Raw genomic sequence first — 27,007 nt, 5'->3', positions numbered from 1 at the left:
GTGGCACACGCCTGCAGTCCCAGCTACTCGAGAGGCTAAGGCAGGAGAATTGCTTGAACTCAGAAGGTGGAGGTTGCAGTGAGTGCAAATCATGTCACTGCACTCCAGCCTGGGCGATGGAACGAGACTCCGTCTCAAAAAAGAAAAAAAAAATTATGCCTGTGAGTTAGTGCCCATCATTATCCCCAGCCCACTCCAGATGAGAACACTGAGGCACAGGGGATGGAGGTAACTCGCCCCAGGTCACATGGCTAGTAGGGCAGCCTGTCTCCAGCACTAGTGCTCTGGAGAATGAGAACTTTCAGGCTGCCTGGAGTTGGGTGGCCGCATAGACTTGAGGGATGAGGGGCTTCGGAGGGGAGCACTTGGAGCTGGCTGACTTCTTAGAGCAGTTAGACCTTGGTGTGTCTGTGTACTGGGTGTGTATGTGTCTGTGTGTATCTGTATATGTGTGTCTGTGTGCTGTGTGCTGTGTGCTGGGAGGGTGTGTCTGTGTATGTATTTGCATGTTTCTGTACTAGGGGTGTGTGTGTGTGTACGTATCTGTGTCTGTATGCTATGTGTGTGTCTCCGATGTGTGTGTGGGGGGTGTGAATGTGCCTGTGTACTAGGTGTATATGTGTGTGTGTGTGCTGGGTGTATGTGTGTCTATGTGTCTGTGCTAGGGGTGTGTGTGTGCACGCTAGGTGTGTGTCTGTGTGCTAGGTGTGTATCTGTGTATGTGTTTGTGTGTATGCCTATATGCTGTGTGTGTCTGTGTGTGTATCTATGTGTGTGTCTGTGTGCTAGGTTGTGTGTGTGCCTGTGTGCTAGGTTGTGTGTGTGCCTGTGTGCTGGGTGTATGTGTGTGCTAGGTGTATATGTGTGTGTGTGCGCGCGCTAGATGTGTGTGTCTGTATGTGTCTCTGTGTGTGTGTCTATGTATCTGTGTGTCTGCTAGGTGTGTGTGTGTGTGCCTGCATGCTGGGGGTGTGTGTGTGTGTGTCTGTTTGCTAGGTGTAATGTCTGTGTGTGTCGATGTATCTGTGTGTGTGTGTGCTAGGTGTGTGTGTGTGTGCGCCTGTGTGCTGGGTATGTGTGTCTGTGTATGTATCTGTGTGCTAGGTGTGTGTCTGATGTCTACATGTGTGCCTGTGTGCTGGGTGTATATGTGTGTGTGTGTGTATGTATCTGTGTGCTGTGTCTGTGTGTGTGTGTGCTTCATGTGTGCCTGAGTGCTGGGTGCATGTGTATATGTGTGTGTGTGTGTGTATGTATCTGTGGTTGCTAGGTGTGTATGTATGTGTCTGCATGTGTGCCTGAGTGCAGGGTGTATGTGCATGTGTGTGTGTGTGTGTGTGTGTGTGTGTATCTGTGTGCTCGGTGTGTGTCTGTGTATGTATCTGCATGTGTGCCTGAGTGCTGGGTGTATGTGTATATGTGTGTGTCTGTGTGTCTGTGTATGTATCTGTGTGCTAGGGTGTGTGTGTCTGTGTCTACATGTGTGCCTGTGTGCTGGGCGTATGTGTATATGTGTGTGTTTGTGTCTGTGTATGCATCTGTGTGCTAGGTGTGTGTGTCTGTGTGTCTGTATGTGTGCCTGTGTGCTGGGTGTATGTGTATATGTGTGTGTGTCTGTGTGTCTGTGTATGTATCTGTGTGGTAGGTGTGTGTGTCTGATGTATGTATCTGCACGTGTGCCTGAGTGCTGGGTGTATGTGTATATGTGTGTGTCTGTGTACGTATCTGTGTGCTAGGTGTGTGTGTCTGCGTATGTATCTGCACGTGTGCCTGAGTGCTGGGTGTATGTGTATATGTGTGTGTCTGTGTGTCTGTGTCTACGTATCTGTGTGCTAGGTGTGTCTGTGCATGTATCCTCACGTGTGCTTGAGTGCTGGGTGTATGTGTATATGTGTGTCTGTGTATGTATCTGTGTGCTAGGTGTGTCTGTGTATGTGTCTGCACGTGTGCCTGAGTGCTGGGTGTATGTGTACATGTGTGTGTCTGTGTGTCTGTGTATGTATGTAGTGCTAGGTGTGTGTGTCTGTGTATGTATCCGCACGTGTGCCTGAGTGCTGAGTGTATGTGTATCTGTGTGTATATGTGTGTGTGTGTATGTATCTGTGTGCTAGGGTGTGTCTGTGTATGAGTCTGCATGTGTGCCTGTGTGCTAAGTGTGTGTTGACCTACAGGAATTGCTCCTTGTCCAGAGAGCCTCAGATGAGCCTGTGCTGGGTGACCGGGGGAGAAGGTTTCCCTCCAGCACAGCACCACGTCTCTCCTCCCTTCTGCCACTCACCTCGGAGAACATGGGCAGTTTTTTGGCAAAGTCCACCACACGGGTGATGGCCGGGGTGATGATCTTGGTAAACTCGCTGAAGGCTTCCAGGTCCACCTTGTCTCCGTCCGGCATGGAGACGATGGGTGACTGGCCAATGTCATCAGGCTAGAGAGAAAGACAGGGGTCAGCTGGGGCTGCAGACCCCTTTCAGCCTCTCACTGAGGCTGCCTGCCCACCAGGGGGAGCTCCAAGGCAGCTTGGGGAAGAAGGGCCGCAAGTGCCTGAGTCCCAGCCCCAAAGCTTTTCCTTCACCTTGAGCAGAGGATAGACCAGAGCCAGAGTCAGCTAATAATAACAATGGTAACAACAGTAGTAGCAGCTATAATGACTAAATACTTAATATATGATCAGGCATCAGGCTACATGTTTTATATGTCTTATTTCATCCTGACCGTAATCCTAAAAGGAATAATTATAATAATCACCATTTCACAGATGTGGAAACTAAGGCACGGGGCAGCTAAGTGATAAGGTTAAAGTCATATGACCAGCAAGTGGTAGGACCAGGGTTTGAACTTGGGCAGTCTGACTGCTGACTGTTATACATCTGCTTGGAATCAGAGCCCGTGCCCTTAACAGTGCACTGTGCCACCCTCTGGCATGCTCCACCATGAACCAGGAGCTGGTTTTCTGCCTTCCTTCACCACACAGAGTCAACTGTCCATCTCCTCCCAAACCAACCATTTTTTTTGAGAGAGGGTCTTGCTCTGTTGCGTGGACTGGAGTGCAGTAGTATAATCATGGCTTACTGCAGCCTCGACCTCCTGGGCTTAGGGGACCCTCCTGCCTCAGCCTCCCGAGTACCTGGGACCACAGGCACACACCACCATGCCCAGCTAATTTTAAAATTATCTGTAGAGAGGCTGAGCACAGTAGTTCACACCTGTAATCCCAGCACTTTGGGAGGCCGAGGCAGGCAGATTACCTGAGGTTGGGAGTTCCAGACAAGCCTGACCAACATAGAGAAACACCATCTCTACTAAAAATACAAAAATAGCCAGGCATGGTGGTGCATGCCTGTAATCCCAGCTATTTGGGAAGTTGAGGCAGAAGAATCGCTTGAAGCTGGGAGGTAGAGGTTGCGGCAAACCAAGATTGCGCCACTGCATTTCGGCCTGGGCAACAAGAGCAAAACTCCATCTCAAAAAAAAAAAAAAAAAATTATTCGTAGAGGCCAGGCATGGTGGCTCACACCTTGTAATCTCAGCACTTTGGGAGGCCAAGGCAGGCAGATCACTTGAGATCAGGAGTTCAAGACCGGCCTGGCCAACATGGTGAAATCCTGTCTCTACTAAACATACAAAAATTAGCCAGACATGGTGGCGGCTGCTTGTAATCCCAGCTACTCAGGAGACTAAGGTGGCAGAATCGCTTGAACCCAGGAAGCAGAGGTTGCGGTGAGCCGAGATCATGCCACTGCACTCTAGCCTGGGTGAGAGTGAGACTCCGTACCAAAAAAAAAAAAAAAAAATTATTCATAGAGGTGGGATCTCTGTATGTTACCCAGACGAACTCCTGGGCTCAAGCGATCCTCCCACCTTGGTCTCACAAATTGCTGGGATTACAGGCATGAGCCATTGCATCTGGTCCTGAACTAATCATTTACTTAGCCACTAGCTTGACCAGGGCCTAACACAATGCCTGGCACCCAGCAGGCACTCAAAAATACTGTGACATAACTGTATCCTTACCCTCTCCTCCCAGTCACTAGGGGCAGGAAAAAGAAGCAAGGTCACCCTTGCTCCCTGGAAATTCAATGAGGAAGGCAAGGCCCTGTCCTCATGGAGCTCCCAATTGGATGGAGTAGACAGGGTCCAGACAGCAAGGACACAAACGCAAGTGTATAAAATCTGGACAGCAAAAGTGGGAAGAGTATGTATTTTGGGTTGGATTACACTAAGAAGACTTCCTGGAGGAGACAGGACTCTGAGCTCACTCTCCTCTCCCTGCCACCTGGCTGCTGCTCTCCCCATGCCCCCTTTCTCCTTACCAGGAATTTCCGCCTCTGTTTCCAATGGCTGCCCTGGGCATTGGTGCTGCGATGGGCCTCTGTGGCAATGTGGATCAGATCCCACTCTTCAGGAGTGGGTTCTGGTCGCTGCTGCAGTGATCGGATCATCTCCTCCTTCCGCCGCCGCTCCCGGTTCTGCTCAATCAGCTTACGCTTGGCCACCCGCTTCGAGTCATCTAGAACCACTGTCAACAGATAGGCACAAGGTCCGATGCATGGCACCCTCCACCCCCTTTCCATAATGCTCCCGGAAACTATTCTTCCTAGAGTACAGGTTAGGGAAACCGAGGGCCATGGAGGCTAAGTGACTTCCCAAATCACCTAGCAGTTGGGCAGCACAACCTGGATCATGATTAATCCCCGGGACCATGTCAATAACAGTTTGGGCTGATCCAGATGAGTATCATGTTCTGGTCTATCGGGTTATGGTGATGGTGGTTACTCCAAGATCCTGCCACCCAATCCCCAGCCAATGGAAAATGCCCTGTCTCATCTAGAAGTGGGGTGCCTTCGCTGGGAGTCAAGAACAATGTGCTAGAGTGGGTGCCCAGGAGCTCTTTCTACCAAACAACTCCTCTAAGGCCCTCGAGTGTTGTAAGGCAGGTAGGCACTGGGGCCCACACAGGGATCCTGTTTCCTTTGACGCAGGAAGAAGGGCAGCAGGAACCAAGACACTGAACCTTCTGCCCTCAGCCTGACCTAGACTGGATTGCCACTCTGCCCTGTGGGCCCTGAGGGCACGCTGGAAGGGAGCTGCCCTCCTGGAACTCATCCCCACCCCAGGCCACCTGGCTCTATTCCCCCCACCCGGGCCCCTTACAGTCCATGGCCATGCCCACGGCGATGCACTTCTTGAAGCGGCACAGCTGGCACTGATTTCGGGTGATCTTGTCAATGACACAGCAGCTGTCATATTTGCAGGAATAAGTGGGATGGAGGTTCTTCTGGATTGTGCGGCGAAAGAAGCCCTGGGGTAGGGGGAGATGGAGCAGGCTGTGATCATGACATGGCTTCCCCTTTCTGAACCAACCATGCAGTTTACTGGGGGTCAGGGGTGGAGAGCAAGGAAGGTAAGATCAGTGAGGGGACCTGGCATCCTCCTGACACCACAAGTCCAAGATTACTGGGCTTGAGGACCTGAGAAATACATGCCCTCAGCCCCAGGCTGCTGAGGGGTTGGGGGTGCCTGGGTAGTGTTCGTGGCATGATGGTAGTGATCGTAGGAATGATGACTAGAACAGACAGCTTTGAACTGGGGATAATGTGAGGCCTTAAGGAATAGCAGCTTTGGAAATCCAAGTCGCGGGGCTCGGTGGCTCATGCCTGTAATCCCAACACTTTGGGAGGCCGAGGCGGGCAGATCAACTGAGGTCGGGAGTTGGAGACCAGCCTGACCAACATGGAGAAACCCCATCTCTACTAAAAATACAAAATTAGTTGGGCGTGAGGCCGGATGCTGTGGCTTATGCCTGTAATCCCAGCACTTTGGGAGGCTGAGGTGGGTGGATCACAAGGTCAGGAGTTCAAGACCACCCTGGCCAACATGGTGAAACCCCATCTCTACTAAAAATACAAAAATTAGCCAGGCATGGTGGTGTGCGCCTGTAATCCCAGCTACTCAGGAGGCTGAGGCAGAGAATTGCTTGAACCTGGGAGGCAGAGGTTGCAGTGAGCCGAGATTGCGCCACTGCACTCCAGCCTGGGCGACAGAATGAAACTCTGTCTAAAAAAAAAAAAAAAAAAGGCTGGGCACGGTGGCTCACGCCTGTAATCCCAGCACTTTGGGAGGCCGAGGCAGGTGGATCACGAGGTCAGGAGATCGAGACCATCCTGGCTAACATGGTGAAACCTCATCTCTACTAAAAATACAAAAAATTAGCCGGGCATGGTGGCGAGCGCCTACAGTCCCAGGTACTCAGAGGCTGAGGCAGGAGAATGGCATGAACCCAGGAGGTGTAGCTTGCAGTGAGCCGAGACTGCGCTACTACACTCCAGCATGGGCAACAGGGCGAGACTCCATCTCAAAAAAGAAGAAAAAATTAGCCAGGCATGGTGGCACATGCCTGTAATTCCAGCTACTCGGGAGGCTGAGGCAGGAGAATTGCTTGAACCCGGGAAGAAGAGGTTGTGGTGAGCCAAGATTGTGCCATTGCACTCCAGTCTGGGCAACGAAACTCTGTCTCAAAAAAAAAAAAAAAGGAAATCCAATCCAAGTAAAACCTCATTTTCCATCGTGCTAAATGACTCTAAAAACAACACTGACCCAAAAACCATTCTCATATATGTTGCCTGTTGTCCATGCAGGTGGAATTCATAAAACAGGGGAACCAAAAAAGTCAAGGAAAGGGACTGAATATGAACTCTAGTAGGGGAAGAGAAAAATTTCAATTCTCTACATTTATTCACTTTTATTTTTTGTTTGCATTTTTTTTTTTTTTTGAGGCCAGGTCTGTCTACCGCCCAGGCTGGAGTGCTGGTGAGCTTGGTCACTGCAGCTCCTCGGGTTCTCCTGCCTCCAGCCTCAATAGTGGGACAAGCATGCTCCTGGCCCAGCCAGTGGATTTTGTACAAGTAAGTTTCTGCGTGTTGTGCAGATGAGTCTGATCTCTGAGCCGCAAATCGTCAACCTCCCAAGTGCTGGGAGTGTTTTTGAGACAAAGTCTCTGTCACCCAGGCTGGAGTGCAGTGGCACGATCTTGGCTCACTGCAACCTCCGCCTCCCAGGTTCAAGCAATTCTCCTGCCTCAGCCTCCTGAATAGCTGGGATTATAGACGCCTGCCACCACGCCTGACTAATTTTTGTATTTTTAGTAGAGATGGGGTTTCACCATGTTGGCCAGTCTGGTCTTGAACTCCTGACCTCAGGCGATCCACCCACTTCGGCCTGCCAAAGTGCTGGGATTACAGGCGTGAGCCACTGTGCCCAGCCCCAGCTTTATTTTAAAGGAAACACTTCAAAAATCAAGATGATTCCAATAATATGAAGAATTAGTATTTTTTTCACATTTACAATGTGTCAATCACTTAGTAAAGATAAGCCTTGCTGGCCAGGCACAATGACTCACACCTGTAATCCCAGCATTTTGGGAAGCCGAGGCAGGCAGATCACTTGAGGCCAGGAGTTCAAGATCAAGACCAGCCTGTCCAACATAGTGAGACTCCACCTCTACTAAAAATACAAAAATTGGCCAGGGTTTGTGAGGTGCACCTATAGTCCCAGTTATTCTGGAAGCTGAGGTGGGAGGATTGCTTAGGATTGCTTGAGCCCAGGAGGTCAAGGCTGCAGTAAGCTGATTGCACCACTGCACTCCAACCTGGGTGACAAGAGACCCCATTTCAAAAAAAAAAAAAAACAAGAAAACCTGCAAAAGATAAGCTTTGTCTTTCATGGAACATCACTCTGAACCCTCTGGACAACCCTCTGAGGTAGGAACTGTTACTGCCTCCACTTTGCAGACAAGGAAACTGAAGGTTAGCGAGATGAAGCAATTTGCCCAAAGTCATGTGGCCAGTGGGTAGCAGAGTCAGAACTGAGCCTCAGGTATGGGACACCAAGGTCTGAGCTCTCAGATTCCAGGGGGCATTAAAATCACCAAAGGCTGAGCATGTTGGCTCATGCCTATTATCCCAGCACTTTGGTTTGGAGGCTGAGGTGGGTGGATCACAAGGTCAGGAGTTCGAGATCAGCGTGGCCAACATCGCGAAACCTCGTCTCTACTAAAAGTGAAAAAATTAGCCAGGTGTGGTGGCAGGCGCCTGTAATCCCAGATACTCAGGAGGCTGAGGCAGGAGAAGTGCTTGAACCTGGGAGGCAGAGGTTGCAGTGAGCTGAGATCACGCCACTGCACTCCAGCCTGGGTGACAGAGCAAAACTCCGTCTTGAAAAAAAAAAAAAAATCACCAAAAGCACCTACCAAAGATGCAGATTCCTGGGTCTCACCCCAGAACTACAAAATCAAACTCTCCAAGGGCAGGGCCAAGGCATCTCTGTCTTTTCAGGGTACTTCCCTGGGACTCAGATGTCCATAAGAGTAAAAGATCCTTTCTCTATGCTACACTGTTTGTATTGCTTCCAGGATTGTATTGCCACTGCTAGGGAACTCTAAATCCCTTATGGTCTTGGTTTGGTTGACACCAAGAAACAGAGAGAAACTTCAAGCCTTAACCTTTTTTTCCTTTTTTATTTGAGACAGGGTCTTGTTCTGTCACCCAGGGTAGAGTGCAATGGCGTAATAATAGCTCACAGCAGCTTGGACCTCCCAGCCTCAAGTGATCCTCCTACCTCAGCTGCCTGAGTAGCTGGGACCACAGGTGTGCGTGCACCACCATGCCTGGCTGCTTTTAACATTTTTTTGTAGGGACAGGGTCTCACTATGTTGCTCAGGCTGTTCTTAAACTCCTGGGCTCAAGCAATCCTCCCGCCTTGGCCTCCTAAAGTGTTGGGATTACAGGCGTGAGCTACCATACCTGGCCTTTAACATATAAATAATTCTGTTTCTTTTTTTTTTTTTTTTTTTTTGAGACAGAGTATCGCTCTGTCACCCACGTTGGAGTGCAGTGATGCAATCTCTGCTCTCACTGCAAGCTCCATTTCCCTGGTTCAAGAGATTCTCCTGCCTCAGCCTCCCAAGTAGCTGGGATTACAGGCATGCATCACTACACCCAGCTAATTTTTGTATTTTTAGTAGAGACAGGGTTTTACCATGTTGGCCAGGCTGGTCTCAAATTCCTGACCTTACTCATTCATTCATTTGCTCATTCATAACCCCTTCTCTGTCACTCACAGGAAAATTGCCGAACCTATCTGAGTCTCAGTTTCTTCATCTATAAAATGGGGATAATCATTTTATCTACCTGATAGCACTGTTGGGAGAATTAAATCAGATAATTCACTTGAAGTGTTGAAAACAATGCAACCTCAGGTGATCTGCCTGCCTTGGACTCCCAAAGTGCTGGGATTTAAATAATTCTGTTTCTTGGAAGGCCTTGAATTTTTAGGAGGTGATCCTGGAAAGGCTATCCAGGCTGAAATGATCAACGTGAAATCTAATTAGGCCTCTCAAGCACTTTAGGAGGCAGAGGTAGGCAGATCACCTGAGGTCAGGAGTTCGAGACCAGCCTGGCCAACATGGTGAAACCCTATCTCTACTAAAAATACAAAAATTAGCCGAGTTTAGTGGCAGGTGCCTGTAATCCCAGCTACCCAGGCTGAGGCAGGGAAAACTGCTTAAACCCCGGAGGCGGAGGTTGCAGTGAGCCAAGATTGCACCACTGCACTCCAGCCTGGGCAACAGAGCAAGACTCCGTCTCAAAGAAACAAAACAAAACAAAACAAAACAAAACAGTAAGGCCTCCCAAAGTCTATGACCTTGTTGTCCCCTCTGCCAGGAAGAACCTGCTGTCTTCTTCTCCTCTGTGCTCCCAGCTCCCACTACACCCCCAGCACTGGCTCTTGCTCTTTCAGGTGCATTGGAAACACTCCAGGATTCTGTTAAAAGGAAGATCCCTGGGATCCACAAAAGGGCTCTGAGCGAGTAGGGTTAAGATGAAGCCTGGGCAGGCCGGGTGCGGTGGCTCACGCCTGTAATCCCAGCACTTTGGGAGGCCAAGGCAGGCGAATCACGAGGTCAAGGGATCGAGACCGTCCTGGCCAAAATGGTGAAACCCCATCTCTATTAAAAATATAAAAACTAGCCGGGCATGGTGGTGGGCACCTGTAGTCCCAGCTACTCGGGAGGCTGAGGCAGGAGAATCGCTTGAACCTGGGAGGTGGAGGTTGCAGTGAGCCGAGATCATGCCATTGCACTCCAGCCTGGGCGACAGAGCAAGATGCCGTCTCAAAAAAAAAAAAAGATGAAGCCTGGGAATCTGCATTTTAACTAGTAGGGCAGATGGTCCACGAACCACATTTTGAATAACACTGATGTTTGCTGATGTTTGTTTCAAGTTGTGTCTCTCTCTGACAGGCTGTGAGCAGCTTGAGGGCAGGGTATGTACTACACTCTCACACCTAATAATACACTGAATGAATGGGTGATGGCTGGCATTTTTTATTAAATGCTTCTTATGGGCGTGGCACTGTTTTATTTTTTATATTTTGTTATTTTATTTTGAGACAGAATCTTGCTCTGTCACCAGAGCAAGTGGTGCAGTGGCACCACCACCGTTCAATGCAGCCCTGACTTTCTGGGTTCAAGCAATCCTCCCACCTCAGCCTCCTGAGCAGCTGGGACCACAGGCATGTGGCACCACACCCAGCTAACTTCTTTAATTTTGGAGAGTCAGGGTCTCACTGTGTTGGCCAGGCTGGTCTCAAACTCGGGGGATCAAGGGATGCTCCCACCTTGGCCTCCCTCCCAAAGGGCTGGGATTTTAGGCATGAGACACAGCACCCGGTGGCACTGTTTTCAACACTTCAGGTGAATTATTTCATTCTCCCAACAATGCCATAAGGTAGAGAGAATGATTATCCCCATTTTATAGATGAAGAAACTGAAACTAAGGCTCAAAGAAGTTAGGCAATTTTCCTGTGAGTGGCAGAGGAGGAATTATGAATGAGCAAATGAATGAATAAGAGAAGAGAAAATAGCTAGGCACGGTGGCTCACTCCTGTAATCCCAGCATTTTGGGAGGCTGAGACGGGTGGATCACCTGAGGTCAGGAGTTTGAGACCAGCCTGGCTAACACTGTTGGTGAAACCCCGTCTCTACTAAAAATACAAAAAAATTAGCTGGGTGTGGTGGTACATGCCTGTAATCCCAGCTGCTCGGGAGGCCAAGGTAGGGGAATCGCTTGAACCCAAAGGTGGAGATTGCAGTGAGCCAAGATCACGCCACTGCACTCCAGCCTGGGCAACGAGAATGAGACTCCGTCTCAGGAAAAAAAAAAAAAAAAAAGTGATGACCTAACAGGGGGGCTTTAGGTGACACAGGGAGTAAGACGGGGGCTCAGGTGGCAGGGGAGGGGCAGGAGGTAGCTTCCATACCTTGCAGCCCTCACAAGTGATACAGCGGTAGTGATAACCAGTTGCTTTGTCCCCACACACGACACACTGCTCGTCTTTGTCCAGGTAACTAGGGATATACCCTGGGAGGAAGGAAAGGATGGAGGAAGGCAGGCATGGCTTGAAGTCCCAGCAGAGGGGCTCTCACACTTTTCCCCATCCCTCAACTTTTTGTTTCTGGCCCCTCTCCTAGCCCAGCCTCCCTGGTAGAATCCTAGAGAGATGGGAGGTGAACCTGTCCATCCTCTGCCCTAAGAGTATGAAGAATCTCAGTTCTTCTGACTACCCACTCAGGGCTTTCTTCTTGCTCTATCTACAAGGCAGAGGATGGTGGAGAGGGAAAAATAAATATCAGCAGCTCACTGGGGATAACACAGCCCCTCAGGCCTTCAGCTCAGGCCCTGATTCTGGTGGGGCCTCAGATGAGAGTACTAGGGGGAAGGAAGAGGCCTTCCTGACCTAATCCACCCTCAAAAGCTGGGCACATCCATCATCACCTTTCTCAGCCCCAGACAAGTCCATCCCAAGCCCTCTAGGAAGCTCCCCCCAGGGAACACAGGAACTACTGTTCCACATCCAGGTCCGGAGGGAGCCCTGGCTGGGTTTGGTGGGGTTGGGGACGTGGAGAAGGGGCACGCACAGCCAGCCTCACCTGACATGCTGGTTTTCAGGGAACATTGGCCGTTCTTTCTTTTTCGCTTTCCATCTGGTGACCTGGCACTGGATGGGGGCAAAGTGGGCAGAATCACAGAGCAGTCTTCGGGTGGCCCCTTTCTCATCCGAGAGGCTTATACAATCCCCCCCAGGCCTGATTCTTTCCATTTTGTGTCCTCATTCTACCTCCCACCCCCAGGGTCAGCTGACAATGCTTAAAAGGGTCCAGCTATCTGGAATTTGCAGGGGAGAGAGATAAGGGGCTTGGCTGTGGCACAAGCATGTTCTAGAGCCCCAACACACACACATTCACCCACCAGAAGACCTGAAGCACCCACAATCCGCAGGACATCCTCATCTTTCAGTACACGACAAATACGCTGGAAGAATTCTCAGGATATGCTTAAAGCTATGTAACCTTTAGAACACACACATACATATGCAACATAACACCGGCGCAGATGAATAACCATGCAGCTTTCACTATAAACCCACGGGTGGTGAGTATGCACCAGGGCTGACATATCTGTGAAATTTTCAGGGCATTCTTAAATGTGCTATACAACCTCTAGGATATGGCCCGGTGTTACACAACACTCTGCACAGGCACCTCATAAAACCACCCTCATCCCGCCAGTGTGCACGTGTTGCTTGAGCTCCAGGTCATACATACATGCTAAATAACCCACAGCAATGGAAAACACTAGAGTCACCCCCTGCACAGCCTCCATTTAACAGAGCAGCAAACTGAGACCCTACTTGTGCCTGGTGACACCATGAGCTGGAGTCAGAGCCAGGACTGAGCCCCTCTGTGCAAGGTATTATTAGCAACCCTCAGCCACTGCACATATATGTTGCCAGACTCTCCACATACATGTTACATAATCTCAGTGCACACAGGTTACATAAACCCTCTACATGCATGCAAGGATTGTATAAGCTTCCGCACCCACCCTGTGTGTGGCATGTTGCAGGCCCCTTCCTCCTGGAGCCGGATGCAGCTCCCAACACACTGACACAGTGACCTTGGCCAGGGTCACAGTCACAGACAGTTCTGTGCTCCACGCCCCCTGGGGATTACTCCCGTCTACTTCCTACGAGGCTGAAAGGTCAGGTCTCCCTCACGCCTTCCAGAAGGTTGGGTGCAGGGGAACTCAGGCCACCTAGGTCCCAGTTGAGCTGGCAGCTTCAGGAGTTACCACCAGACTCACAGCCTCTGAGTGCAGTCCTAGAGATAGCCACAAGGTGGCGCATAGACATGGGGGAGGGGAAGACAATGGGGGAGGGGCTGCAGTCTTAGGGGACTAGGAACTGGCATTCCTGCCTTTCTCCAAGCCTTAGGAGCAGACTCTTGCAGACCCACAGAAGCCTAAGCTGGGAGACACAGGGGCTGCCAGTGACAGCCACACAGCTACAGGCCAGATCGTCCTCAGAGTCCTTCCTGCGGTGAGGCTTTGGGGAAGGGGGGCTATCCCATGCCCTGCCGAGCTGTGAGTTCCATCTACTTCCTCTACCCTTCAGGGACCCAGTTGTGGGCCTTAGGGCTTTGCCTGGCCAGGCCTCTGGCTTCCTGGCTCGGGATCTGATCTCCTAGGAAACAGTCAGCCACACTGCTCCCCGGAGCACCCCTACCCCCACCCTCTCCTTGGCCATAGGCACAGGCTGTACCCAGCTCCCAGGGCACCGTGCCAACTGGGACAAAGCTCTGTGCCACTTGGAGCTGATGGAAAAGGCAGAGACCCTCTGGGCTCCTCCAGGGCAATGCAGATCATAGGTAACCATCCCTTGGTGTATGTGCAAGGCTGACACCTCACCCACGTGGAAGCAAAACCGTCATGGTTTCGCACTTTCTGGGAGGAGCCCCATCGCAGTGCCCGCCCTTGACCATGAACAAGGAAGAGCTTGTGGGGCTCCCAATAGATTCCAAATATAAGCGTGGGCTGTGACCAATAGTTACTGGTGCATGTGCCCTGAAATGTCATACTACGTGAACCACAGCCTGTGGAAAACGCACTTGTGGTCAGATAGTAAATGGGCTGGCAGGGAGAGGAGGAAAATGGCAAGGCTGTTTGGATCCCACATGCTCAAGGTGAGGGCAGCAATGGTGGAGGGGACGTTGGGGGCATCTGAGACTGCCCAGCACTGTCTAGGGAAGGGCCCCTTATGTGCTCCCTGTAATTTGCTCTGTATCACTCCGACTTCAAAATGAGCATCTCTCAATCCAAGTGCCTGTCACATCTGAACTTGACCTCATCTGCCAGAGAGAGGTAGGCAGAAGGCTTGCTGGCCTCATGTCCATCCCACAGAGGTGCTTAACGGCGGTGCCTAAAGGACAGCTCAGCCAGGTGCCCATGCCTGCTGCTTAGGAGCTGGCATGACCTAGTTGCTGAACCCATTACCTGTTCTCCTCTGGGTCCGACCCACACTCCACCTTGCTTGGCTTCTGTTCCATTCACTTCAATTCCATCCAGGATGCCCTCCAGCACGCCAAGAGACTGGGGTGGGCACACTGGCCCCCCCGGCACGCCCACAGGCCACCCACCCCCTGCCACCCAGGCCCTAGGGCACAGCACCCATGATACCCGCCTCAGCACTTGGCCTTTCACACCATGCCCTGCGCCCCCAGGGGGGCGGGCGGTGGGAGGGGCCAGGGAGTGGCAGGTGGGAGGGCTGGGGCAAGCTGGGTCTGTGGGTCCCGGGCTGTGGGCTGAGTAGCTTCGGAGTCTTGTCCTGTCCAGAGATCCCTGTGGGCAGAAGAGAGAGGCAGGGGTAAGAAGGTGTCATGGTGGGAAGGTGGGTAGGATCCCTCTGGTGGTAACATTTGGGGCTTTGAGGACCCATAACAAGATAGCAGGGGGCAGGAAGGGCAGGCGTAGAGAGGGGACCAGGATAATCCCTTAGATCACAGGTACAGCAGGCGAGATCGGAGATCCTCCTCCTAAGCCCCAGACATAGGAAGGAATGGAGGGAGAGAATGAGATCACTCACGTACTAGGTAATATGTCTCAGTCTTCATATTCAGACAAATGCCTGGCCCTTAATGAGCATCTATTAAACACTAGCTATTGTTACCACCCCTCTAGACAAGTTTTCCTGAAATTCCTCTGTATTATAGGGGTAAGAGGGGACCAGAGGCAAGCAGTTTTCAGCACAGGCGGGGTGGGACATAGAGCGGCACGCAGTGAGCGTGAATGCCCATCTTTGTGCCTTAATAGAGAGAAATGTTGAAAACTCTGGGGAACTGACCTCCCATGCTGCCGGCCAAGTTCTGATCCCCAGCTCTGGCCCCTCAGGGACTCCAGAGCTTCCCACACAAGCTCTTGAATCCCACTTCCCAGGCCGAGGACCAGACTTAGTTGGTTTAGCTGAGCTGCTATCAACCAGGATGGCAAGGGAGAAAGGAAAGGAAACTAACACATGTTAACTGCAGAGATAATCTGTGCCCTCCAGAGTGAGCAGGAGAACTTCACAGATGAGGAAACTGAGTCTCAGAAAGTTTGATCATTCACTCAAGTTCACACAGCTAGTAAGCAGGTGGCTGTCGGATAAGCCTCATGGCCTGGCCCTAATGCTAGCCTTGTTCTGCTACCTGGAGTCCAGGGCAGTGCCAAGCTGGGCCCACCATTCCCACGTCCCACGGCATTGCACCTCTGACCCTGGGCTGCAGACCTGTGGCTTACTGTCTGTGTGCACACAGGCAGGTGTGGCAGGTAGGAGGGGGACAAAGGGTACAGCTCCCCGACATATGACCTCAACCTCTGTCACGTGGCTGCTGCATATGAGACCTCACCCCTAGGCCCCTGGCCCCAACCCCAGGAGCTGATAAGGAGCCAGGGTGGGAAGAGAGGCGGGGAGATAAGTCAGCAGATTGGGCAGGGCCAGCAGCATGATGGGGCCTCTGCACCCAGGCAAGCCGGTGGTGTGGACAGCATGGGCATTGCACAGAAAAGTGGTCTGTTCTGCCTCTGATGCCCACCCCAGACCAAGACTGGGCACTGGGGGCTGGATAGGAGACTGGGGTGGGGGGGCGTGAGCAGGGAGCCTTAGCCCAGGGAGCCATCAAGAAAGTAGGTCAAGTTTTTCTTGGCTTGTGGAGAAATTCCTGTTATAAATTTATAATGGCGTAGCCAGCCCTAAGGGGTGGAGGTTGGGGAGGAGAAGGAGTGGGTGGGGAAGCCCAGGGGCTGGGCACTGGAGCCTAATGCTCTCAGCCAGACAGTGAGGGGCAGGGGGCGAGGGCCGCTGCAGGGGTTGGGCTGGACAATAGAGGACGATCTTCTGACTCCACATCCAGCGAGGCTGCCTGCATATGTCTGTCTGTCTGTCTGTGTCTGAATGTCTCTCTCTCTGGGTCTGGGTGTCTCTGTCTCCCCCCCAGGCTGTGCCTCGGTGCTTGGCACACCCTGGCTGTGGTGCTGCCCCCGCCTGTCTCCTGCCCGCCTGGCACACTGCCACCACTTGTTTACAGAAGCTGGAAAAATCCACTCGCCAGCCGGAGGCCCAAGCGCCCCCGGGGAGGGGAGGAGGCAGGCACAGGAGTGGGCATGCTGAGAGAGGGGCAGCCCTGGGTAGCAGGCCCTGGGGGTAGCCGAGGAGGACCAGTGTGTGCAGGAATGAGCACTGGCTGCTGTGGGCTGGGCTAGGCAGGGAACACCAGCAGCAACCACATGGCATGGGCAGCTCCTGCTCCAGGCCAGGGCTCCTGAGGGCCCCCTCCCCCAGGCCCCTGCCACTTACCAGTTGCTACATTGCAGAACTGGGGCAGTGCCAACCTAAGCCACCATGTTTATTTCCCCTTCCCTCTCTCCTGCCCAGCCTTAACTCCAAATGTGTCTGCATACTGCCAAGGGCCTGCACGTGCCCGCTGGGGGGAGGGGCGGGCTTGCTCTCTGCCCCACCCCTCTGTGGAACTGAATGGTGCCCTGGTGCTGGTCAGTGCGACCCAGGCTACAGTCAGCCCCTGGTAGTGGGCAGAGGAGCAAGGTGCTGTCCTTGCTGCCTCGGGCACCCTCACTGGGTACCCAGCAAGAGGCTGGAACCCCTGGGGACTCCTTGGCATCTCTCCAGGGACACACTTGGGCCTTTGGGGTGATACAGAGGCGAGGCAGAGGGCCCAGCACGCGGGAAGACACACATCGGGGAGACACACACCACGTGAGCCTGTGTTAGCAGTGGGCAGAAAAAGGTCAGCGGGTAAGGGGCATGGGGCAGGGGTACCCACAATGAAGGGCAGCCTCTCTCCCCTCCTCCAGAGTCCAGCTTAACTCCTCAAACTCCTTCCCGGCACCTCCTCTGCAGAGGTGAGGGAGGCCCCACCCCAAGGAGGCTGAGGGGGCGGAGCTATGGGGTTCTGTGCCCAGGCTGGACAGCAGGACAGCAAGACCCACCTGTCGGCTGGCCTGGCCACCCACTCCCTCCTTGTGAGATGAGAGCTGCTGGGTGGCAGTGTAGGCAAAGTGCCCGCGGAGGGGGAAGCATTTCATTAAGCTTAAGTGCTTCTGCCATGGGGGGACAGGGACACAGGGCCAATGCGGCATCCACAGGCGCCCCGCCAGGTTCCCACTGCCGGGCCGTCCCACTCTGCAGTCCTGTGGATCTGAGGACACCCCCAAAGGACTCCTGGAGCTGCCAGAGGGGAGCTTCTGTCCCCAGGATCTAACCCCAACACTATTCGAATTAACCCTCCTGCGTATCTGCTCTGGGCTTTGGCCCCACCTTTCTGGGGCCCCTGAACTTTGTCCTTAGTGCTCTGAAGAAAGCCCAGCCCTCCTTGCCAGCTACAGGGACAGTACATGCAGGGTGGCTGAGAAAAGGGTAGAAAGACGAGAGGAGGGGTAAAAAGGCTGATGGGGGAAAGAGGGAAGAAGGGAGGAGGGGGAAGAACAAAGAAATGGGACAGGGCTGGGGTAGAGCTAGGGGTGACAAGGCAATAGAGGGAGAGGAAGAAAGGGGAGCCAGAGATGGGGGATGGGGAGAAGGGATGAGGTAGAAAGGAGGACAGATAAAGGGAGGAGAGACACATGAAGGAGGGGAGACAAAGAGAGAAAGGTAACAAAGAAAGATGGGTGGGGGGGCTTCGTACCCTAAGTCCCACCCCATGCAGGCTAGGGGGAGGGGGGCGTAGGAATGGTTTCCACGGTGACAGCTGGTTGTTGGTGGCCTGGCATGTGGGCTATTAATAGTGCTGTGGGTAGGTTCACACCTCCCTCTCCCCTTCCCCTCTGCCTGCTGCTAGGGTGGGGGGAGATCCCTCCCCCACCACCCACTCCTGATCACCCAGCCTCCCACCATGGGAGCCAGGAACGGCGATGCTGAGGGGCCAGGGTGGCCGCTGTGGCCCAGACACATAAATGGGCATGCATGGGCACAGGCATCTGTGGGTAGCACTGCCCCCCATGCCAACATGGGCACCACGGGCAGCCACCCACACCAAGGGCCCCTGGGAGTCTGTGGTGGTGGCAGTGCTGCAGCAGCGACACGTGCCCCCACGATGAGGGGCAGAGGCCTCTCTAGGACTGAGACTCCCTCTCCTTTCCCATACCCCCTGTTCTATTCTCAGGTATGGATTGAGCAGGGCTGCCCCACCCAACTCTCTGTTATCCTAGTGCCAGGAAGGAGAGGAGGAGTGAAGGCGGGAAGGAAGGTACTATTTGGCAGGTGTGATGTGGCAGAGGAGTACACACAGACTCAGGGCCCCAGCCTGGCAGGCATGGGGGAGACGGGAGGAGGGGAGGCAGCACCCCTTAGTGAGCTCTCACTGGGCCCCCAGGAGACAGGTCTGGAGCTGGGGGGCAGTGACTCATCACCTAGCCACTGTGGGACCTTACAGGCTAGAGAATGGGAGATGGGGTGGGGATCCTCATAAGGGGAGATTGGTTACTTAAACAAAGGATCCTCCCCACCCCACCCCAAAAGAATATAACAGGAAACCCCCCCTGCAGGTCAGAGACAGAAAGACATAAACAGCAGCCTTGACTTGGGCCAGATGCCCAGTATTAACATCAAAGACTGTGCTTCCCACCCGGCTCCCCCATAGCCTCACCCACCTGCTGCTCTCCTCTCCCTCCTCCTGCCTGGACCAGCTCCAGCCAGGCATCAAGGTGGGTGCCCAGGTCTGGAGGTCTCCTCCCAGGTCACATCCATCCCCCATGACCACTGGTGGGTGGTCATGCACACACCCATACTGGAGAACTCAGCCCCTCCTTATCAGCCCACAGAACTTCACGCCCCCCAGCCCAATTCCCCTCAGGAGCGGAGGCAGGAGATCCAAGTAGCCAAGAAAGCAGAAGCAGGAGCACCCCCAAGCTGGGCAAGGCACATTCTCCCCACCCTCCCCCAGCAGCCAGTGGGTAATTGGAGCTGGGAGCTGGGGCAGCTGAATGCTGGAGGCATGAATGTCACGGGGCCAAGGCACTTGCTGCAGATGGCACCATGGGCACAAGGCTTGGGGTCCTCCCTCCTCACTCCCTTGTCTAAGGCAGTAGAGGAAGTTGCCTGCAAGCCTTGAGGAGCATGGCCCAGGAGGGGAGGGAATGGTGGAGAGGGAAAGAAAGGCAGGGATGTTCTCCCAGGCACCCCAGAGGCAGGAGCTAGCCCCTACCCAAGCAGAACTGGCAGAGGCAGAGAGAGAGAGACAGAGACAGAGATAGAGAGACAGGGAGAGAAATCGAGGAGGAAGGGAATAGGAAGGAGGGAGGAAGGGGGAGGGAAGAGAGAAAGATTGAGTGTGTGTGTGAGAGAGACAGAGAGGGAGGGAGAGAAGGAGGGGGAGAGGGGGGAGGGGGAAAGAGAGGGACAGGGAAGAGGAAGGGAGGGAGGGAGAGAGAGAGGGAGGGGGAGAGAGAGAGAGAGGGACAGGGAGGGAGAGAGTGCGCGCGTGAATGCAGCTGAGTCTCCGGCACACACACGGACACGTGCAGACACACACACTCACCCCGCATGCGCAGAGCCACAGGGCTCTGGGTACCGTTCCAGGAGATATTCAGAGCCCTCCCCAGCCCACACATGCACAAAAACACTCTCACATGGATGCGTGCACAACACACCCACTCACTGATGTGTACAAAAATGCCGAAAGACACCAAAGCCTTGGTTCCCCTGTTCCCCCACCCCCTTGCCTGGTAAAAGAGAAAAAGAAACAGGCAGCTGGGGCTCTGGGAGCCAAGAGCAGATCTCTTCCTTAGAAGAGGAAGAGAGAAGGAGGAGGAGGTGGGCCAGGGGCTTGGTTCAATCATTCTGCTCTTGGCCACTGCTGAGGGGCATGGCTGTGCCTTTGGTACCAACCTTTAACGCCCACCCCCAAAACAGGGAAGCAAGGATAGTATTTCCTGCGCACCAGTAACACCCATCTTGCTTCCCTTGTCTACCCACCAAACTTCTGACCCTCCCTCTGGACCACCTCACACAATGGTGTACCAGAGTGAGGTCCCTATGACCCCAGCTTTGGCCTGCCAAATGACACCAAGGTGCAGCCACATGTGCCCCCACCACACACCAGCCCCAGATGCTTCAGTGAGAGACTGAGAACTGTCTCTGGTTCCAGGCAGCATATGTATGCCCCACCCTGGCATGTGCCAGGCTCTGGGAAGAAAGGAGAATCCACAGGCATTGCTCACCATGCCAGGATGCAACATGGATTGAACACAGGGGTCATCCCACCTTGTGTTATTTGCTCTTACCCTGAGTGAGACAGGAACCATTGTCTCTAGATAATGAAAACCTAGGCCCAAAGTCATACAACTAGTGAACGTCAAAAGCCAGGCCTCCCAACTCCCAGTCAGTGATATTCCCACCATGGTCATGCTTGCCTCCCTCCCCAAGAGACACAAAAGTTCTCCAAAGTCCCCTAGACACCTTTGCAGCAATGAGAACTAAAGTTGGGTTTTTTTTTTTTGAGAGGATATGTGTGTGTGGGGGGTCTCACTCTGTTGTTCAGGCTAGAGTTCAGTGGCACAATCACAGCTCACCGCAGCCTCGACCTTCCAGGCTTAAGTGATCCTCCGGCCTCAGCCTCCCAAGTAGCTGGTAACACAGGCATGCGCCACCACGCCTGGCTAATTTTTAAGTTTTTTTAGAGATGGGGTCTCACTATGTTGATCAGGCTAATCATGAACTACTGGCCTCAAGTGATCCTCCTGCCTTGGTCTCCCAAAATATTGGGATTACAGGCATGAGCCACTGCACCCGGCCGAGAACTAGAGTTGAGATTGGTTCCCACTCCAAAGGCTTCCCGTCACCCCTACAGGGTATCCTCCCATTGTCCTTGCTTCACCTTGAAGGGCAGGGCTAAATAAAAGGGGTTTGGACGGGGGATCCTGATCACCAGACTCACAAAGGGAAAGAGGCAACCTAGGACAGATGCTGAATCTCAAAGTGCTGTGCCCACCACACTGGTCCTTACTCAGTGCCTCAGTTTCTCTCTGCCACCACCTTTCACACTAAGTACCACTCCATGGGGGGGGAGGGGAATCTGGTGCCTATCAGCCACGGCTGGGTCCTGGTTGACCAATGCTGGGCTCCCAGGAGGGAGGAAGGGCACCGCCTCCTCTTCGAGCCCACACATAAGAAAGAGAGGGGACAGCTTTCCCTGTTCTCTCTCTCCCACCCCCAGAGCTCAGACTCTGAAGAGAGATGCAGTGATGCCCAAAGATTTATGCAGGTGCCCCTAGCTGGTGGGGCGTGTCCCAGGCTGAGGGGCCAAGCGCTCCTTGTAAGCTGAAGGGCGAGGGTGAAAGGAGGGTGGGGGCAGAGGGGCCTGCCTTGGGCTCTTTCCCATACACTCATTCCAGGTTGCAAAAATTTGTCTGGGAGGAAAAGATTACATGAGGGTGAGAAGGCTGGAAATTGGAGACCCACTGCCCCAGGCCCCAGTCTCACTGATGTCTAGGAGATCCAATTCTCCACCAAGCTACTGTAAGAAATCTGGGAGACCCCAGGCCCACAGCTTCCTTCATCCATCACAACCGCTCACATATACAGTTTGTTATGAACTAGGCACTTTTAAAAACATTTTTTCCTCAAAAAAGCTAAATGAGGTAGATATGATCATCCCCAATTTACAGATAAGGCAACGGGGAAGTTAAATCACTTGCTCAAAGTCACACAACCAGCGAGTGACAGAGCTGGGATTCAGACCCAGGCAGTCCAGGTCAATCATGACCATCATCATCGTCATCATCATCCCTGCTCTTAGTTGTGATGGCGTATCACCTGCTTGAGAAATAATGCCTTGTTCTTTCTTTTTTCTTTCTTTTTTTTTTTTTTTTGAGACGGAGTCTCACTCTGTTGCCCAGGCTGTAGTACAGTGGTACAATCTCAGCTCACTGCAACCTCCACCTCCCGGGTTCAAGCGATTCTCCTGCCTCAGTCTCCTGAGTAGCTGGGATTACAGGAGCCCACCACCATGCCCAACTAATTTTGTATTTTTAGTAGAGATGGGGTTTCACCATCTTGGTCAGGCTGGTCTTGAACTCCTGACCTCAGGTGATCTGCCTGCCTCGGCCTCCCAGTGTGCTGGGATTACAGGCGTGAGCCACTGTGCCCAGCCCAATGCCTTGTTCTTTCATCCAGCTATATGTTCCCTGAGACCAAGCCTCAGTCCTTCCCCTCTGTAGCTGCCCTGTGGGTGCCTCCACCTCCAAATAGGCCAAGGCTAGAGGGGGGCATGTGAGAAGTGCTTGGTGCCCCTGGGCTCTGTGTCTCCTACCCCAGTTCCCCCTCCTCAAATTCCCTCTCCGGAAGAGGTACCCCTTCTAGGCTGGAACCTGCACTCATGGGTGGGAGGGCCTCGCTTAGCACACACTTAGTCTGGGCAGCTGTGCCCTCAGAACCAGGCCCTGAGGCTGGGCAAAGAGGACACAGCTGTTGGGCATCTCTGAGGTGGGCCTCAGCTGCCAGGGGTGTGGAGAAAGGCCATTGTGAGCCCTGCAGTGGACCCAACTCAGCAGGGTCCTGCCAGCTCCCCCACTGCCCATGGGGGCGGTTCTTTTCCAGCTTGGGCCAGTGTGGGGGGCTTGCTTAAGAGCTGCTAGCTGGCTGCAGCCTGCACCCTGAGGGTGCCCACAGAACTGGTGTCTCCAGACATGCAGGCCCGAGGGGTCAGCATGGGCAGTGGCTGACCCCCCCTCTCTTCCCCCGTTCCCAGCCCCTAAAACTTGCTGGCCACAGCTGCAGCACTAAGGAAGTGCAGGAAGTCCTGAGCAGCCAGCTGAGCCCCCCGCCCCCCACCCCAACCTCAAGCTGACCCCAGAGGCTGCACAGGGGGGGCCGAGGGGCGGAGCTTGGGTATTAACAACTGGAAAAGTATGAAGAACATTGCTGCCAGTCCCCAGCTCTGAGACAAGGACAGGGGTAGACGGGGGGGTAGCGACAGGGTGAGAGAGAGTTACAGACTGGCAGAGGAAAAAGGAGAGAGGGAGGGAGAATCAGACACTGCAAGACAGAACAACAGAAAGAGAGACAGAGTTAGAGAGAAATTCCAAGTCAAAAATACACATCACTCATACAGACACTCGCCAGCCGATGGCCTCTTAAGGAAAGCTTCCAAGTTTGGACAGGAGGGTCCAGGTGGGAAAAAGGGCCAGACTCAAGGTGGGACGCAGGAACTCAGCTGGGGGTGACTGACTGTTCCCAGGAAAGGCCCAGGCAAATGACTCAGAGCAGGGGCAGTTAGACACCCCAGAGCTTTTAGGGTAGGGAGAAGAGCAGCTCTCCCCTCCCCCAGCAGTCAAGAGAATCCCAGCTTCTAGAAGTCACTGGATACTGCTTTGAGCCCATGACTCGGCCCTCTGGAACCCCCCTGAACCCACTGTCTTTACTCTTGTTTCTCTGTCCCTCTAAAAGAAAGAAAGAAAAAAAAGAAAAAAAAAAAAGCCCATTCCCGCACAGTGGCTGAGCCTAGAGGAAAAAGGGAGGAGGAAGCTGAAGGGGAAAAGTCTGTGATTGTGTGCATCTAAGTGTGTGCTTGGCTGCACAGGCTCCAGTTGTGTGCATCTGGGGTTGTGTGGACACGACTGTTGGTGTGGACCTGCAACTGTGGGGACCTGGGCCTCATGAACTCGTTCTGTACCTTAGTTCAGGGGACCATGTGCAAATGAGTGCACCTGTGTCTGCAGGTTCCACAGTCAATCAACTCACAAGTATTTACAGAGCAGCCCTTGTGCTAGGCTCTGGGTGGCATCCAGAGCTCTTTAAGTGATTCTCCCAGGTCTCTAAGAGCTCACTGTCTAGTAGGGTGGTATCTCAAGCGATAGAGACCAAGAAGATGTCATTAGGAATGCAGGCTTTGCACCATTACGCAGGAACACCTTTTCATACAGCCAAATTTAATATTCTTGGGAGCAAGGGTTTTGTTGCCTGCAGAACCTCAGAGTTCCACAGTAAGAGTCCAGGAAAATACTTGTTGCTAAGTTGTGTATACATGTGTTGATGTGTAACTGTGTTTGCATCTGACTGAGTGATAGCGACTGTCACGGCAAGCAATGATGTCTGTGTGACTGGGCTCATGCGAGCACGTGTGTGCCTGTGAGTGACAGGGTCTTTTGTAATTGTGCGGCTGTGTGCAATTGCTCTGTGTGCATGCATGCATGTGACAGTGACTTTTTATGTGTGGGTGACAGCAACTCCTCCTTGCCCCAGTGTGTGACAGCATCTCCGTGTGACCCTGTGTGTGGGTGGGTATGTGCATGGGTCGGTCCCCATGCTCTTGGTCTCCCGTGGGTATATCCCACCCCTCTGAGCTCCACGGTGCAGCAGCAGCCTGCCTCTTCCCTTGTCCCCATGTGGGTGTGTCCAGTAGCTCCTGTCCTTGAGTCCGCCTGGGTGTCCCTGGGTGTGCATGTGGCTGTCTGTGTGGACATATCTCTGTGTCTGCATGTCACTTTTGCTTCCCCCCCTCATTTTGGACAACAGCCCCCTTCATCCCCTCCCCCTCCTGGAGCCAAAGGCAGCACTGAGGGGCAGGCTCCCACCTCACTGTCTTTCCTTCTGTGTCCCCCACCCCCACCCCTGGAACGGTGGTTCTTTCAATTGCCCCTGTCATCCCCCAGGCCTTTCTTTCACGCTGGACAAGGGAGGGCCCCACATGCAGAAGGGGCACCAGAGACACGTTGCAAGGGGAGGGAAACAAGGTGGGGTACACAAACAGGTCCATTTCTCCCTGTCCTCCCCAGCCAGCAACTCTCCTAATCATCTAGGCACCATCAAGTACACCCCCTCCACACACACATTCCCCCCAACAGCCGCGTTTTTGCAATTAGGAGTGTTGCAACCAGACAGCCATGCTCAACTGGGAGGCGGGTGAAGCGAGGGGGGGAACTTCCCTCTCCCAGGACCCGTGCAAGCCCACCACCGCCACCGCACTCATACTGCCCTCCGCAGCTGGAGGCAGCTTTGCAAAGGCCACTCGGCCTCAGAGGCTAGGGGTGGGGGCTGGGGGGGGCAGGCCTCCGGCGCACCGTAAACAAACCGCGGCGCGGCGGGCGGGGGGAGCTCCGGCGGCCGGCAACGGGGCCCGGCCCGGGAATGCGCAGCAGACTGGCCGGACAGAGGCCGGGCGGGCCCTCGAGGGGGAGGCTCGGACGCCATCTCCGCCTGCGAACCCCGGGGCCCACCGACCTCCTACAACACCTCCCTTCCCCAGGGCGTCAGTTGACGCTCCCGGGCTCGTGACAGGGTCACTGGGGTGCCGGGAAAGGCTGAGGCTGGCAGCGGGCACCCCCTGGGCGCCCCCAGCCCGCCTGGGAGCTGGCCACGGAGCCCCGCGGCTTTGCATAATCAATCGCAAGGCATTTGCATATTAATGCCCTCGCTCCCTCCTCCTTACCTCGGCGTGGCGCGCTGGACCGGGCTGGGCAGCGACGCGGGGGTCTCAGCGCCCCGTGCTGGGGGCGTCCATGGGGGGCCGGTGGGGCCCGGGCCGCCCGCCTCCTGCGCCCGGGTGTGAGTGCGAGTGAGCGCGGGGGGGGCGGGGGGCGAGTGTGGCGGCCCCGCGGCTCCTCCGGCAGAGGCGGCGGCCGCTCTGGCTCCTCCCTCCCCCGCCCCGCTCCGGCTGGGGCTCCGGCTCGGCGCGCCCGGCCGGCTCGCGGCTGCTCCCTGCAGGCCGCCTCGCCGCCGCCCGCCCCCGCCCCCGCCCCCGCCCCCCCCCCCCTCCCCCCCCAGCTCCCCCCCGCCCCCCGCGCGCCCCCCCCCCCCCCCCCCCCCCCACCCCCCCTCCTGACTCGCCCTCCCCCGCCCGGGCGGCTCCCGCAGGAGTGGGTACTTGGTGACATATTTTGGAAAAGATGTCATTAAAAAATAGCCTTTGCTTGCCGGGAGAATTGGGGGGTTTTCGGGTGTGCACCGTGGGGGTGGAGGAGGAAGTATCGACGAGCCGCCTGCACCTTATACATGGGGGAGAAAGTCTAAACACCAAACGCTTGCAGGTGTAGAGTTTGTTTGGGTGTTCGGGTCCCTTCTCCGCCAGTAACTCACTGTGTGACCTTGACAAATCGCCACTGCTGTCGGGGGCAGAGCTTCCTCAAGCTTCAGGTGCGAAGGCTGGGCAGGTGACCCCTGATGTCCTTTTAACTTCAATCATCTTACGTTTTTAATCCTTGTGGGGGCTCATTCCCCGTTACCTCCCTCCCCTCTCATTTCTAACATCAATACCGACCCACTGCCTCCCCTTTCCAACGTCACCCTTCTCCATATAGGCTCTTTCTATTCTCTGTCACCAGCCATTTCCCCAACAATCTGCTCCCTCTCCTGCGCTGGGGAGGGGACAAGAGCTGCCATACCCCCTCAATTCCTAGCTCCCCGGTGGTGGTATTTCCCCCCATGTTTGCTCCCACGAAAATCCAAATGGTACCAGAGTCAACCTAAGGAAGACGGTGGGCTGCGTACAAATGGACCCCCTAACCCAACCCAAAGGAGAGGTCTCCACCATGCCAGCCCCACCCCCAGCACACACATACACACACCACACACCTGCATTCATGGACATAAAACCAACCCAGTGACGCCAGAGCACCTTTCATCTCAG

At 54.1% G+C, this 27,007-nt stretch overlaps 1 protein-coding gene across 1 annotated transcript in view; it reads right to left on the bottom strand.

The window, feature by feature from the left end:
* Positions 1-26,008, bottom strand: part of THRA (thyroid hormone receptor alpha) — a 30,702-nt gene extending 4,694 nt beyond the window's left edge. The window contains exons 1-7 of the mRNA XM_009190540.4: positions 25,811-26,008; positions 14,388-14,732; positions 11,987-12,054; positions 11,317-11,417; positions 5,152-5,299; positions 4,311-4,516; positions 2,279-2,425 (exon numbers count right to left, since the gene is read on the bottom strand). Of these exons, the coding sequence (XP_009188804.2) occupies positions 2,279-2,425; positions 4,311-4,516; positions 5,152-5,299; positions 11,317-11,417; positions 11,987-12,054; positions 14,388-14,440 (723 nt within the window). The 5' untranslated portion in view covers positions 14,441-14,732; positions 25,811-26,008. The remainder of the gene's footprint in view (positions 1-2,278; positions 2,426-4,310; positions 4,517-5,151; positions 5,300-11,316; positions 11,418-11,986; positions 12,055-14,387; positions 14,733-25,810) is intronic.
* Between the last annotated feature and the right edge of the window lie 999 nt (positions 26,009-27,007).

Source organism: Papio anubis, chromosome 17 (genome assembly GCF_008728515.1).
Source record: "Papio anubis isolate 15944 chromosome 17, Panubis1.0, whole genome shotgun sequence".
Lineage (NCBI taxonomy): Eukaryota > Metazoa > Chordata > Mammalia > Primates > Cercopithecidae > Papio > Papio anubis.
This window is presented reverse-complemented; position numbering and strand designations above follow the sequence as displayed.